Here is a 13,537-nt window from a genome sequence, read left to right as displayed (position 1 = left end):
TCTGTTAACACAGATCATTGTATAATATTCTATATAATTCCAAGTATGAATCTGTATACAAATTGTAATGTTTGAAATTTAAACATAATTTAAAATTAATTTAAAAAATATATTACTTTTTAAAATATGTAAATCATCCTTTTTTTGGTCCCTTCCTTAAGTATGAATATTATAATTGAATAAAAAATTAATACTTTAAAATTGTCGGATTAAAATTTCATAAAAATCAATATAAGTTACTGATAAAATTCATAACATCGGTGTAGCAAATTAGCTTTTCAAATCTTGCTATGAATATCGTCAGAGTGGTTATTATTTAATCAATATCACGTACAAATAACCGATCATTTCTGTCAGTCGTGTACAGCGTACATTGTTTCACGTAAGTACGGCGGGGTTCGTTAACGTTGATATTGTGAATCGGAAAATTGATATTGGACTGCAGCAGGAACGTTCCAGATGAAAGGAACAGATAGGAGAAAATCGAATGATAGAATTGATAACATTTTCTCATTTCATATTGACCCTTTTCTTTTCGATATTTCTTTATAAGAACATAATATTTGAAAAAGTTTTAGCTAATTTTTTTAGAAATAATTCTATTTTGTTAATATATTGTATCATTTTATATAAATCTTGCACCACACTAGACCATATGAAAAAACTACCTTTTTTAATTGGATCTTGTTACTCATCACTTGACTCTAGCAACTTTTTTTTGTATTTTCCTACGTGAAAACCACCTGAATTACCACTTGAAGTTAACTACCTTACCTATACATATAAAACAACCATGATACAGCGTACTGCACAACGTAACCAATTTAACCTTGTTAACTACTTAATTACAATTCCATCGTAATTTCGTGAGTTATCAAAACGCTTCCAGTCTTCTTACTATTCATTAGTCAGTATAATTGTATGAGACAAGAATTTTTAGGTGTTACCTAACAATAAAAAAAAGAAAGAATTGTATCATAAAATATGCTACTGAAATGATGAAATTAGAAAATATAAAATATTTGTAAAAAATATTTCTTTTTTTTTTCAGATTTTTACATTTTATTACCTGATCAGGAAATTCGTGCTCGCGCCACTGGCTTCTATAGTTTCTCATCCACTTCCAATCACATTAGTCGCATTAAGTCGTTAGATATTTAGTGGCATGGGTGTGTTTACAAGTCCCGTGTAACATGAACATGACCCGTTTTCGATTCAGACTGATGCAAACTTACATTCTTAGCGTTGTCGTCTAGCTACGATTCATTCAGTTTTGCGACACAATTAAGGATCCCTTTATGCGATGTCAAATGACTTGTTCTGCTCCTGTTACATACAATAAGCACGTTTGAATTACTGAGGATGAACTCGTTCACTATTCGTTAAGACTACTTCGTTTCAAGGAGGTGTCTTTAAGTAGTTGAGCACGTGTTGGTTGAAATTAATCATTTTCAGTTGCTCAATTGAAGAAATCTGGTTCATTAAAACGTGCTCCCAAGTTCGAGGATTATTGGAATGACTTTTTCTTTAAATTATTATTCCATTAAAATCTTTAAATCAATGTGGTATTTTTTTTATAATAAAATCGTGTTTTTTTCTTACAAAAGCGACATCATGTTTCAATTATTAAGAATGATTTACTGTCGCTAATGTATATTTTCGTCGTATTATTTCACAGAAAGAAACGTAAATTTGCTAACCAACATTAATTACGGAAATGATTTTGCGATGAAATGTAAGTTGTACACTAAAAAGCTAAGTTTTCGTTCCATTTGGAAATTACACTTATTTTCACTTCCTATACTTAGTGGCAGCTGGTGCAAGAAATAGTTCCATAAATCATTAGTCTAATCAGCTTGAAGTATGCAGAAGTAGTAGCGGATAATTTTCGTCTGGTTTATGGAATTGAAATCGAAATTCAATGTTATTAAATTGTTATGTACATTTTCTTTAGACCTTCTTTTTCATACTAATAATATATCATTCCATATTTTACGTCTCTATAATTGGCTTATTAAGCGATATAAGCTTTTCATTGATATTTTATTAGCTTTCTAAGACCCTAATAAAAATTAATGCGTAGATATTATTATGTTGAAGACATTGCCATATCCTTGTAATTTGTAGAACAAGAATATTGATTGACACACAGAAAGAATATCATGAATAACCTTGAGGTGTCCATGACCCTCCGCCCACCTATATTTTTTTACACCAAGGAGGAGAGAACGTGTTTCGTCGATTGAACTGTATATTTCTTTTTGAAGATTCACCGGTTTCTTCATATGCAACTATGAAATTCATGAAAGGTAAAGGCTCTCGCTGCATATCGGATTAATTATGTAATTGGTAGCTATTAGAACAATGTAATAACCGGCTAAGGTCGTAGACATGCTTGAGGCTATTCCAGCAATTAAAATTCTTCGTTAGTTTTATTCCAACTTTATAATTATTACAGCTCTCTCACGTCGGTTCAACCCTCGGCGCTACAATAATTAGAACAATAATTTAAAACAGGATGAAAAGGTACACATATATCGTGAAAAAGTTATATGTTTCTCGAACGTTATTATGAAATATAGGAGAGATCAATCATAGCGTGAGATATACTTTCCTATAAAATTGGATCCCTAGAAACTTACTAGGAAACCCGATTTCTCACTTGAAACGAACTTACGTACATACACATATAGGCATTGGATATAGCCATCTTCCACGAAAGGGAGAACGAAAAATGCGTAGACCCATTTGTCTGGTTAGCCTTGACAGTAATCCGATCCTGTCTAATGCCGAACGGAATAACAAATACCCGCTTGTTTGCAAGACGATCTGATTTGATTAATAGATCACCTAGTAAATAGTTTATTTCTATATTTTGTATACTCTATGGATATTTCTCCAATTAACAGTTCGGTTGGATTAAATTTATAAAATTCTAATTTGCTTGAATTTAGTCACATTTGTGTCATCTTGATGAAGAGATACGGAACAGGCAGTAAAATCTACTGATTCACACAAAATAAAGATTCCAGCGACATTCGTATTGATAAAAATAACTGTGTTGGGAAGAAGTAGAGTTTTCTATTTCCGTGGTCAATATTACGCGTGTCACGCATGCGCGTAATTAATTAGACGACCAGTTGTCTTTTCGAATTTCTCAGGATGAGAAGCACCTTGTAAGATGATACTGACGAAAGGTGCGAGAGGGACAAGTCATCGATTTATTTAAATAAACACGTGAAATTGGATTTGGAAGATCATTTGATCTAATTAGGTAAAATAACATGATTTGATGTTCGTAATTCGATAATCGAGATAATGGTGTTACTTGTTTCAACATTATTGCACGCTCCTCCTATAATCAAGATCCATTAAGAAAACATTGTCCCCTAACGTTGTCTCATATTTTCAAGCATTAAGCACATATTTTGTAAGAAAATATACGTAGATTCCTGTAGAGTGAAATAATCATTATACGATACTCGATGAGTTAAAAGAGTTAATACAAGAAGAAGGAAAACGAACTTTTTCTGTGTTGTAGAGTTCGTAAAATATCACCAAGAGTTCCAGTGGTGGAATGGAACTCTTAATTTTGTCGAGAGGAAACTAATTTGTACTACATACATACTCGCCAAGGAGCGAACTTCGCGTTCAACTATTTCACGCGCATGCACGTGGTGCACCTCATACGTACCGATTTCTATCATTTACACATGCAGACATGCCATTGAATCGTCGCTCACAGTACGCTTATCCAATTACAAATCTCGTAAGATGCTCTTATAGAAATGTTGTTGCAGGAAACAGCTACTAACTCAGAGTATACCTAATTGAGTATTATAACTTTAGTCACACTTCCGAAAAACAATTGAACAAAATGTTAAACAGGATAATAAAATTTATCAAGGATAAAGTACACGAGAATTACATTTGTTCTGTTTATTAAATTTCAAACACAGTATATAATTGTTACAGGTAAGTTACAAATTCTAACAGGATCGAAAATGCAATATCGATTATAATATAAAAATCATTATAATGTAAAATGTAAATTATCTTTATTTTCAAAGAAGTTCATATCGGTGTGTTTCCGAATTCATTCAGGTGAAGTATTGATGTACAACATTGCTGCTTTTCTTCTTTAGTTTACCAATACCACCATAACCTATAACCACATCTATTCCACCTCTACCGACGCTGTGTCCCCGTGTGTCACGAAGAGGAACTCAGTTACGCGCTACAGGGTTGAGAAGGCGGACGTGTTTCCTGGGTGCGTTCTATTCACGATCGTCTAATTTATTATTTAATTCGGAATTTTGGAGAAATCGCGATAACACACGATACGCGTCGTTTGCTAATCGATTTGTGACTGCTTGGAAAAAAAAGCGCGCGGTGTTATTGATTGACGTTGATTGGTTCGATAAAGATTTGCATCGCTCTGATTGGTTATTGAACGAAGTAGAATCGATTTTTCTCCGAACATTCGATTAATTGAAATCAATGAAACGTTTTCGAGAAATTTAAATATTCGTTTGAAATTTGAATAAAGTGTTTATTTGCGTTACGAGAATAAAATGCAACGATTGTGTTCTAAATCTTTAAATAATATACCAAGAAAATTTTAGTTGAAATACTATAAAAGCTATAATGATGATGGGCTAGTGATATGCTAAGCCTCTATAAATAAAGATAGGCGTAAAAGCTTAGAATAGAGTATCAGCGTACATGATGATATTAAAATACGATTTCGTCTACAGCTATTTATGACGACTTTTATTTCTTCTTACTTAATCCTAGACATCCTAAACTGTGTCTCTACTCTTTAATATATTTCTTAGGGAGTATTTTAGTTCAAACATCAGAAATAAACTTCTAGTTACAAATTAAAACGAAAATACTAAAAATACCGAAATGACTTAAAAGCTTATTTACAAATGACGTTTGCTGCATGCTTCAGTATTCCGAAACGGATATCAAGGAAACTTCTCAGTTGTAACTTCGATAGTTTTCATCGCGTTGTTAGCCACCTGATAATTTCACCATCAGCTGCTCCAAAACAATCGCAGCTTCGAAATTGCGTCGCGCGGTAATCGTGAGCGAAACAGTTGACGCAGATCCTTCCTTCATTAACGTTCAACTTTCCGGAAGTCTTTACATTACTGTGAAATTAAAACTTTAATCTGTTTCTCTTCTCGAAGACGGCCAATTTTTTAATTACGCCACTGTGGGACAGGCGGTAAAGGACACCCTGCAATATTACATCGATTTAATGTTAGAAAACAGAAAAGTCATTTCAAAAAGAAATTCTATATAAAGTTTGTTTGAAAACTTACGCACTTCAATTTTCAATGAGATCGTTATTGGTTGTAGATTACAAGTCTGGTGCACTGGCAATTTCGTCGCCGTAAATTAGTTTCCAGAACTAAATGTTAAATATGGATGCTGAAAAAAATTAGATATATAAAGGAAATAAAGAAGTAAAATTGGATGTGGTTTAATCGTTATTTACGCTAGATTAACCATCGAAGGAGAAAGTTAAGAAGAAACTAATCGATTGAATCATTGAAGCCATTGCATCCATTCTTTCCGCGTGATTTCGGTTCGAGTGAAAAGAAAATTCATCGACTTTTGCGAAAGAGAATGGAGTTAATGGAAAAGTCGATAAAAGAAGAATTCGAAATTGAAGAAATACTTTTTGAGTTTATGATGGGAAATCATTGACCTGAATACATTTGAAAACACGATCAAAGGCACGCGTATCTCAGGAAGGTAAAATCATCCTCTGATGAATATGCGCAAGAAGATCGTAGCTTGTAACAAGCTTCGAAAGTGCGCGACCAAAACGTGGCTGGACTCGAAACATCTACTCAGTGAACTCGATCTCTTACGACCTGTGATTTCTGGTCATCCTGCTTCTCGGTGGACAATTCGTTAATCCTTGGCGAAGTTACACAGTGATAATTACCTTAAATTATTCGAAGATACAGTTGAGAAGTGTGATTACTTCTAAACGATTTATAACGAGTATTTAAAGTTCGTTGAACAGACTATAAATTCTGTATGGTACATAACGTTCACTTACATTAGATATTTGAGTCAGGTATTTTGAAGAACACGAAAATATAATAATTTTTTATTTACTCTTGGCTCTGACAATCGTAGACTACACACGTTTCATTCTGAGTTTATCAGAGAATTGTACGCTGTTTTTCCAGTTAATATAGATCGCTAAATGATAGAGTAAAGATAAAGCTTGCTGTGTGAAAAGTGGAACAAATGTCTTAACCATCGAGGCACAACCATACAAATAATCGTCGACGCTTCCTTCTTCCGGTTTTTCTGTACGTGCTGGTGTCTCTCTGTGAAAATGAGATCGATTGGCTACCATCGAGCATAACGTGGTCATTACACGATACTTAACCATTGTTATTCCTCAGAAGTTCTTCAAAATAGGAAGAGAGCAGATGATTCCAAAGACCGATGTCCTTTTCGTTTTGTTAGAATGCTATTTTTGATTTATATTTCCTCCACGTGAAGAAAGTTAAAGATCTATTCAAGGACGTGATATCAAGTTCGCGTGACAAACCGTGTATCATGGAAATTCTATATAGAGAAATTAAGGGGATCCATTAAAAACTCTAGAAGAACCATTGGTCACGCAATGCTTTACGTTTTCTATTTCTAACCATCCTCGTTGCTCAAATAAACCTATGATAGGAAAGAAATGAATACTGATTACACAAACGTATAAAAGAATGATCAATGGTCTTAATACTTTGTTAATAAAGGTACCGGTGAACTAATTATCCGACTTCATCCGTCAGAAAATAGATGACGTTTGCATTTACAGTATCAGCGTTCATCGTGATGGAATTTCCATTAAATTCCAGCGAGTTGGCCAATAATTTGACCGTAACATCCGTGAATGCGTCGACCCATTCTGAACTCAATCTACCATACACAGTTTGCGAGATCTTAGTGGCAGTGTGTGCGGTATTTGGTAATGGTCTGGTGATCGTTGTCTTCAGCAAAGAGAGGAAACTGCGTCGACGAACCAATTATTACATCATCTCCTTAGCAACGGCTGATCTATTAGTTGGGTTATTCGCCATACCTTTTGCCATTTTGGCTAGCATCGGTTTGCCGACGAATTTACACGCCTGTCTGTTCACCGTTTCTATCTTGATCGTCCTTTGCACGATCAGCATCTTCTGCCTGGTGGCGGTGTCCGTAGATCGTTACTGGGCGATACTTCATCCCATGGGATACTCGCGGACCGTACGCACTAAAACTGCCATAGGTAAGTTATAATAAGGACAATGAAGTTGAGCTGACAGATGATTTAACAATTATGACACTTAATATCTAATTGGATTAGTTTTTAAATAGTCTTAATTCTAATAAATTCTAAATTTATTATTATATTTAAGTAACAAGTTATTATTCAGAATAACTTCAAATAATAGTTTGTTTAATACATAGTCGAGAAATTCCTTAAGTCTACAGGATTCGTAATTTAATTTACTAAATGAAGTAGTACGAACAAAATTTGTCCGTTTTTGGAAGTATGAAACAAGCGCTATTAAGCGTTCAAAACGATAAATAAAAACAATTCGCGACGATAAACGGAAGAAAACAATGCTAGTGTCAATAAAATCGCCGACGCGCAAGTAGTACGAGTCGATAATTCAGCAAGACTGCGAAAAGTTCGGAGAATCGCACAACAAATTGAGTAATTGTTTCCCGTGTCGGTGTTGTTGGATAATTCGACGATCCAATTAAAATCATTTCTTCCTAGAAGCGTTCTGCATGCCACGCATAATCGAGCTGCGATAAAACAACACTGAAACGGGCTACGTAATTATATTTTACGGAATTGTTTGTTCGAAAACACCTGTTACTTGACTGTTTCATGCGTATCTCGTGCGTTGTTTCCCATCGTCGTTGAGTATTCCAATTTATGCGAAATACAGAAATGGCTCATCTGTTTGCGTGGCTAACAGTTGGAAGATTTTAATGCATGTTGCAGGAAATGTTTTCTTCATGATTGAAACTGTTTTTGCAATTAATTAAATAATAGTTTAAAAGAAATTCTTGGTTAACTTATATTCCTTTAATCCAATGTAGCTAATTCGTCTTTTAGATTTTGCAATGTAATAATACTTCTTTATCCTAAATATACACATATGATAACGAATGCGTATCACGTTTCGGTATATCAGAATACAGGACATCACCTCATGTCAGAGACAATATTGTACAGATATACTCTCAGAAGCCATTATTACAATCTCTCATTTCATGTTAGCAACTAGGTTATAGAAAGTATGTGTGAACCATCTTTAATTCTACATTAAAAAGTTGTTTTTTCCAAAGTTTTGTTACTTTTCAACATTGAAATGGTGAAATGCAAGGGAATGCACTTCAGACGGCAACAGGTGGTGCACTCGATGCATTAGATACTCTAATGACGTATATAACAGAAGTTCATCGTGTGTGTATCTGAAAATTTTTATTCGATATTAATTAATGTTAATCATTGATTTTTTACTTGTAATTAATGAATCCTACTTAATGAATGTCTTTATCAATACTGGCGTTCTTCGTAGACTTCATTTTTCCTGTAATCACGTTGCATAAGTATCCTAATATAATCTTAATTAGTAATTTACGATAAATAAGAAAAAAATTTTTCTCCGAAAAGGAAATACTTTTCGAAATAAAACATATTTTCTCAAATATATTGCCCCCCCCCCCCTCCCGCAACCAACAACTTTCGTAATAATTACATAATTAGTTCGCAATTAAAAACATTTCGATGCATTTTGATCTTGTCAAGATAGAGTATAAAGTATGAAATACTCTGATGATATCCATTCGTTCAATTTCCCAATGGATTTTCTTCTCTTTTTGATGAAATTGATGGAAGTCGTGTTTTTCTGCTTCCGAGGAAAAGGAAATATATTCATAGAAAGAGTAACAGAGAAACAAAAAAACCGAAAGACTTCTGGGATTTACAAATTTCTCTCTTGAAATCTTCAAAAATTCCCTAAAAAATATCAGATAGCAGAGCATAATAAAATAAAAAAATTAACAATGACGTTTATTAAACAATGTTACTGAAACTTACTTTTCCTTACTTTTTCATTTGAAAATCAAAGACAGTTGAAAAAAATTACATAACAGCCCTGTTAGACGTTTCCCATTTTACTGCTGGGAAGTTTAGACATGATTAATTTAAGCGTTTCGTCTGTTTATGGTACGAGTGATTTTAATTACGAGCCCACTGACTGGTATCACTTCTCTTCCGAGTGAAAAAGGTGCGTTTATTGCCGTGCTCTCTAATCGATAGCGTTCACGTGCACTTCTATCATCGGCTCCTTTGACCGACTTTTCACTCTTTTCCTCCGAAACTTTCATAAATTGTTTTATCTTTTGTCCAAAATGACCCTCTCGAAGCATATCGTATTTTCACAAAGTTATTTTTCAGTAAAAATTGAAGTCACCCATACTTCAAATATTTTTAGCGACGTTTCTCTAAAAAAAAAAAATTGTATTATTACACTTATCAAAAAAAAAAAGTTGACTTAAAAGTTTAACTTAGAAAAGAACGTGTATTAACAATATGGTTATGTTTGTTTATACTTTATAGTTTCCTTACGTTTTTACGTTCTGTTATACTAGATCATATATTGATCATTTGTCTGGAATAATTGAAACGATGACGTCGAAGATATGATTTAAAGTATGGTTCTGTTCTTGCAGGTATAATTTGCGTGTGTTGGATAGCCGGCACATTGGTTGGGTTCTTGCCTCTTTTAGGGTGGAACGCGGGCAAGAAATCCAACGAGAAATGCATCTTCACTGAGGTGATGGATTACGATTACTTGGTGTTCCTGTACTTCGCTACGATCATCTTTCCCGCGCTATTAATTGCAGCCTTTTACGCCCATATATACCGAGTGGTTGTAAAGCAGGTCAGACACTTCTACTGTAAATATACGGGCATAGAATATGTATGTATATATATAAGTGCGTGTATGTGGACGTAAACACGACAATGAATTAACGAAGATCGAATCTTGTTTACTAACCCTCAAAATTTGCCTTCTTCAATTAATCAAATATCTATACATCGTCATTTCACGTAAATACCTTAAATTGAAAATTTAATTTTTTATTAAATACATTTCTTTGCAATGATACAAATTTGCAATGATAGTATAATATGTCGATTAAAAATAAAAATTTTAATGACATTTACATAATCTTATTAAAGTTTCACGTTCTAGTTACTTCACAGATGCATTATTCATCTGTGTTTGGTATGTCATTGAACTAAATTCACTACATTCAATATAGTGAATTCTCATGTGAGATTTGAATAAAATTTTTTTCCTTTAATTATGTTATTTATTATAATGCTGAATAACATGGTATAATCGCAGTTACAACAGATTGTAACAATGAATCCGGGCCGCCGAAGTGGAAATCAAACAACTGGAACTATGCTACGTTTACTTGGTGCAGCTAGGAAGCGTGAAGTGAAAGCGACGCAGAATCTATCACGCATCGTAATTTTCTTCATCATCTGTTGGTTTCCACTCTACACAATCAATTGTATAATGGCGTTCTGTCAAAAGTGCAGGGTGCACGATGTTCTGATGAACTTTTGTATAATCCTGTCGCACTTGAACTCGGCTGGCAACCCATTAATCTACGCTTACCATCTAAAGGATTTCCGTGCAGCGCTTAAGAACTTCATGTGGAATCTTCTATTTCCTCAAAATGATGTAAAATCCAGTGCAATTAGCGTGATTCATGATCGTGGTTCTTTCGTTGGTTCCCAGAGACAGTTACAGAGGCAGATCGGAGGTTTGCCATCTACAAGAGGACCGAGATCGAATTTACTACGTCAGGTAATATTTAATCGATTTTCAATGACATTATCGACCGAGATTAAACTGTGGTGTTTCCAAATAGATATTAACGAAAAAAATTATATTTGATTTCAAATATCTACTGTCTAGTGATCTTTGCAATCAATATTTCATAGTTACAGTCGAGTATTTTCTAAAGTTTTGATAAATAAGATTGCCATTTTATCGCGAAAACCCCTTACTTATCAGAAATATATCTTATCTTATCGACCGAACTTTAACTGCAGGTAACTGACGTTAGATCGAAAGGATCGTTCTCTGTATCTCGAAATGTTTCAATTCAAGAAAAAGAGGCCGGTAATGTATCAAGTTCGTCACACAGTGAAAAACAGGAGATTGATAACACGAGTCAGTATAGTAACGAACTTCAGCGAAACGAAAGTGACAATTCCAGGAGTACTAAAGTCGATTCAAATGCCTCAAAATCGTCTTCTCACGTTACTTCAATGGAACTACAGATTCATAAACCTTTAATGCCACTTCTTCCGGCAGAAGTGGATCATATTGAGGAAACACCTCCATCATCTATTTTTGTCATTGAAGTGGACGTAAATCATGTCGAATCTGTTCATGAAAAGTTAGATGAGGATTTGATGGAAAGTAAAGATAAAGGTTGACGAATTTCATTAATATTCTTGACCTTAAATACATTAATCAAAATTGATCGTGTCTAGATTCAATTTAACCTAGAAATTGGTAGATGATATCAATTTCATTATTAATAATAAATTATTGCTAATTATAATGGTATATGACAATTATTCTATACCATATATAAATCATCGGACGTGATTTGATGTTAGCATTAGAATTTAATGTACGATATTCTGAATCCTGGTGTTAATACTCGATACAAAATGCAAAAAATTAAATTTCGTATATTGCATTAAATTTTCCAGTTACATATTAGGGCAGTAAATAAATACAGAAATGTTTCTTATACAGAATGATATCCGTATCAAAAAAGTGACGCCAAATGGAAATATTAACAAAGATAGTCGTAATGAAGTGATACAGGACATTTCTTTAAAAGTAATGTAATTTTAGACATTGAAAAATTAGTATTTCTTCTACCAACAATAAATATTATTTCGAAAACAATGTATATATGTTTGAAATAATGTATTAATTATCAATGAAAATTAGCAAATGAATTTATTGTATCAATATAATATATCTGCACCGATATATCTGTAATGAGACACGTCGATCTCATAGAGGTTATATATAATAGATATATGTATAATTCACATGATACAAGTGTGAAACACATATTAGTTAAAAAATGTTAAAATTAGAAATGCGAATGTATAGTTAGATGAGTCGGTATTCAAATTTCCAAATATTAAACAATCGTTCTAAGATGATGTATATTAGTAATTAATATTCATTCCATATTCTCTGTATCGCATGTCAGCCAAAATAAATCTCACAAAAATGATCATTCATATACAACCTGGAATATATTTCATAATAACCTAATCCTGTTTAAAAATTAAATTAACTATTTAACAATTTTTATATCAAATGATATTGTTTATAAGTAGTAATATCTTTCCGAGTTAAAAATTTTATTTCATGTACTATATTCTTCTTTTCTTCAAATAAATTATTCATCATTAACTACACATAAAATTTACAATATATCGACTTACAAGAAGAGTGCAAGTCCTTCGGATCACCGATTTAGCTGAAACTTTGCAGGTTTGTAGATATCGTCATGCACTTTAAGAAAATATATCATTATAGCGGCAACTACTCAATAGTTTTTAAAATATTTACGATTAAAGTCTTCCTATTTCCTGAATTTATTTACGATGTATTTAAGTTAATTTGTAGCGTAACAGCAACGATCGAGAAGTGTTAAACTGAATAACCGGGGTTCGAATCCCGTCCGTAGTTTTTTAATATATTTTTTATTGTGTATTCATTTTTCATCTATGAAAACATTGTAAATACAAAATTATAAATAAAATTTCTTAATAAAAAAATTTATTTTTTATGCTTTCTTATGCTAGTATATATTTATTACGAAATAATAAGAATATTATGTAAGAAAAATACTTTTCTATAGCAATCTTATTTACTACAGGGAATACAAAATCTATCGTTCATGTAAGTATTAATTATTAAATTAAACATCCTATAAGAATGTTGCCCATAATTCCAACTTTGCTGTGCAACCATAAATGTTTATGAATTAATTGTAAAAACTTGGAAATTTATTAATTTTCTACCGCCGAATTGATTTCTAGTATCTAGTTCGAATCAAAGTTTTACCGCCGGCGATCAGCGCCATCTATAGTTTTGGATCATTTGCTCGGAAAAGTGATAGGAATATAGAATAGGCAAGGAGGTCGTCGACGAGCTGGTCACGTGGTAGACGAGGACAGAGAGGGGATAGAAAAGAATAGAATGGCTCCGGCAGTGAAAAATTATTAATTACTCAATTTCTGTAATTAATTTATGAACTTTTATAATTTCATTGCAAAGCTGGAACTTCAGGCTACATTCTTATATAATATTCGTAAAGAATTTAACTCTAAATTGTTAGTTATTAATTTTTGTTTTATGGCGTCTATGATTTCGTAACGGCG

The 13,537-nt window shown here is 32.9% G+C and overlaps 1 protein-coding gene across 1 annotated transcript; it reads left to right on the top strand.

Moving 5' to 3' along the window:
- The first annotated feature begins 6,831 nt into the window (after positions 1-6,831).
- Positions 6,832-11,557, top strand: LOC108552378 (adenosine receptor A2b). Its single transcript, XM_017906885.1, has 4 exons — positions 6,832-7,300; positions 9,766-9,977; positions 10,449-10,919; positions 11,168-11,557. Exons 1-4 carry the CDS (start codon positions 6,832-6,834, stop codon positions 11,555-11,557), a joined length of 1,542 nt encoding a protein of 513 aa, XP_017762374.1.
- Positions 11,558-13,537: the final 1,980 nt, after the last annotated feature.

Source organism: Eufriesea mexicana, unplaced genomic scaffold, assembly GCF_001483705.2.
Source record: "Eufriesea mexicana isolate 0111107269 unplaced genomic scaffold, ASM148370v2 scaffold6328, whole genome shotgun sequence".
Classification (NCBI taxonomy): domain Eukaryota; kingdom Metazoa; phylum Arthropoda; class Insecta; order Hymenoptera; family Apidae; genus Eufriesea; species Eufriesea mexicana.
This window is presented reverse-complemented; position numbering and strand designations above follow the sequence as displayed.

Bases quoted from the DNA above. Each gene is read 5' to 3' on its own strand.
- LOC108552378 (XM_017906885.1), top strand. From the start codon at position 6,832: ATGACGTTTGCATTTACAGTATCAGCGTTCATCGTGATGGAATTTCCA. The intron at 7,301-9,765 runs GTAAGTTATAAT...CTGTTCTTGCAG, and splicing joins ACGCACTAAAACTGCCATAG to GTATAATTTGCGTGTGTTGG. The intron at 9,978-10,448 runs GTCAGACACTTC...GTATAATCGCAG, and splicing joins ACCGAGTGGTTGTAAAGCAG to TTACAACAGATTGTAACAAT.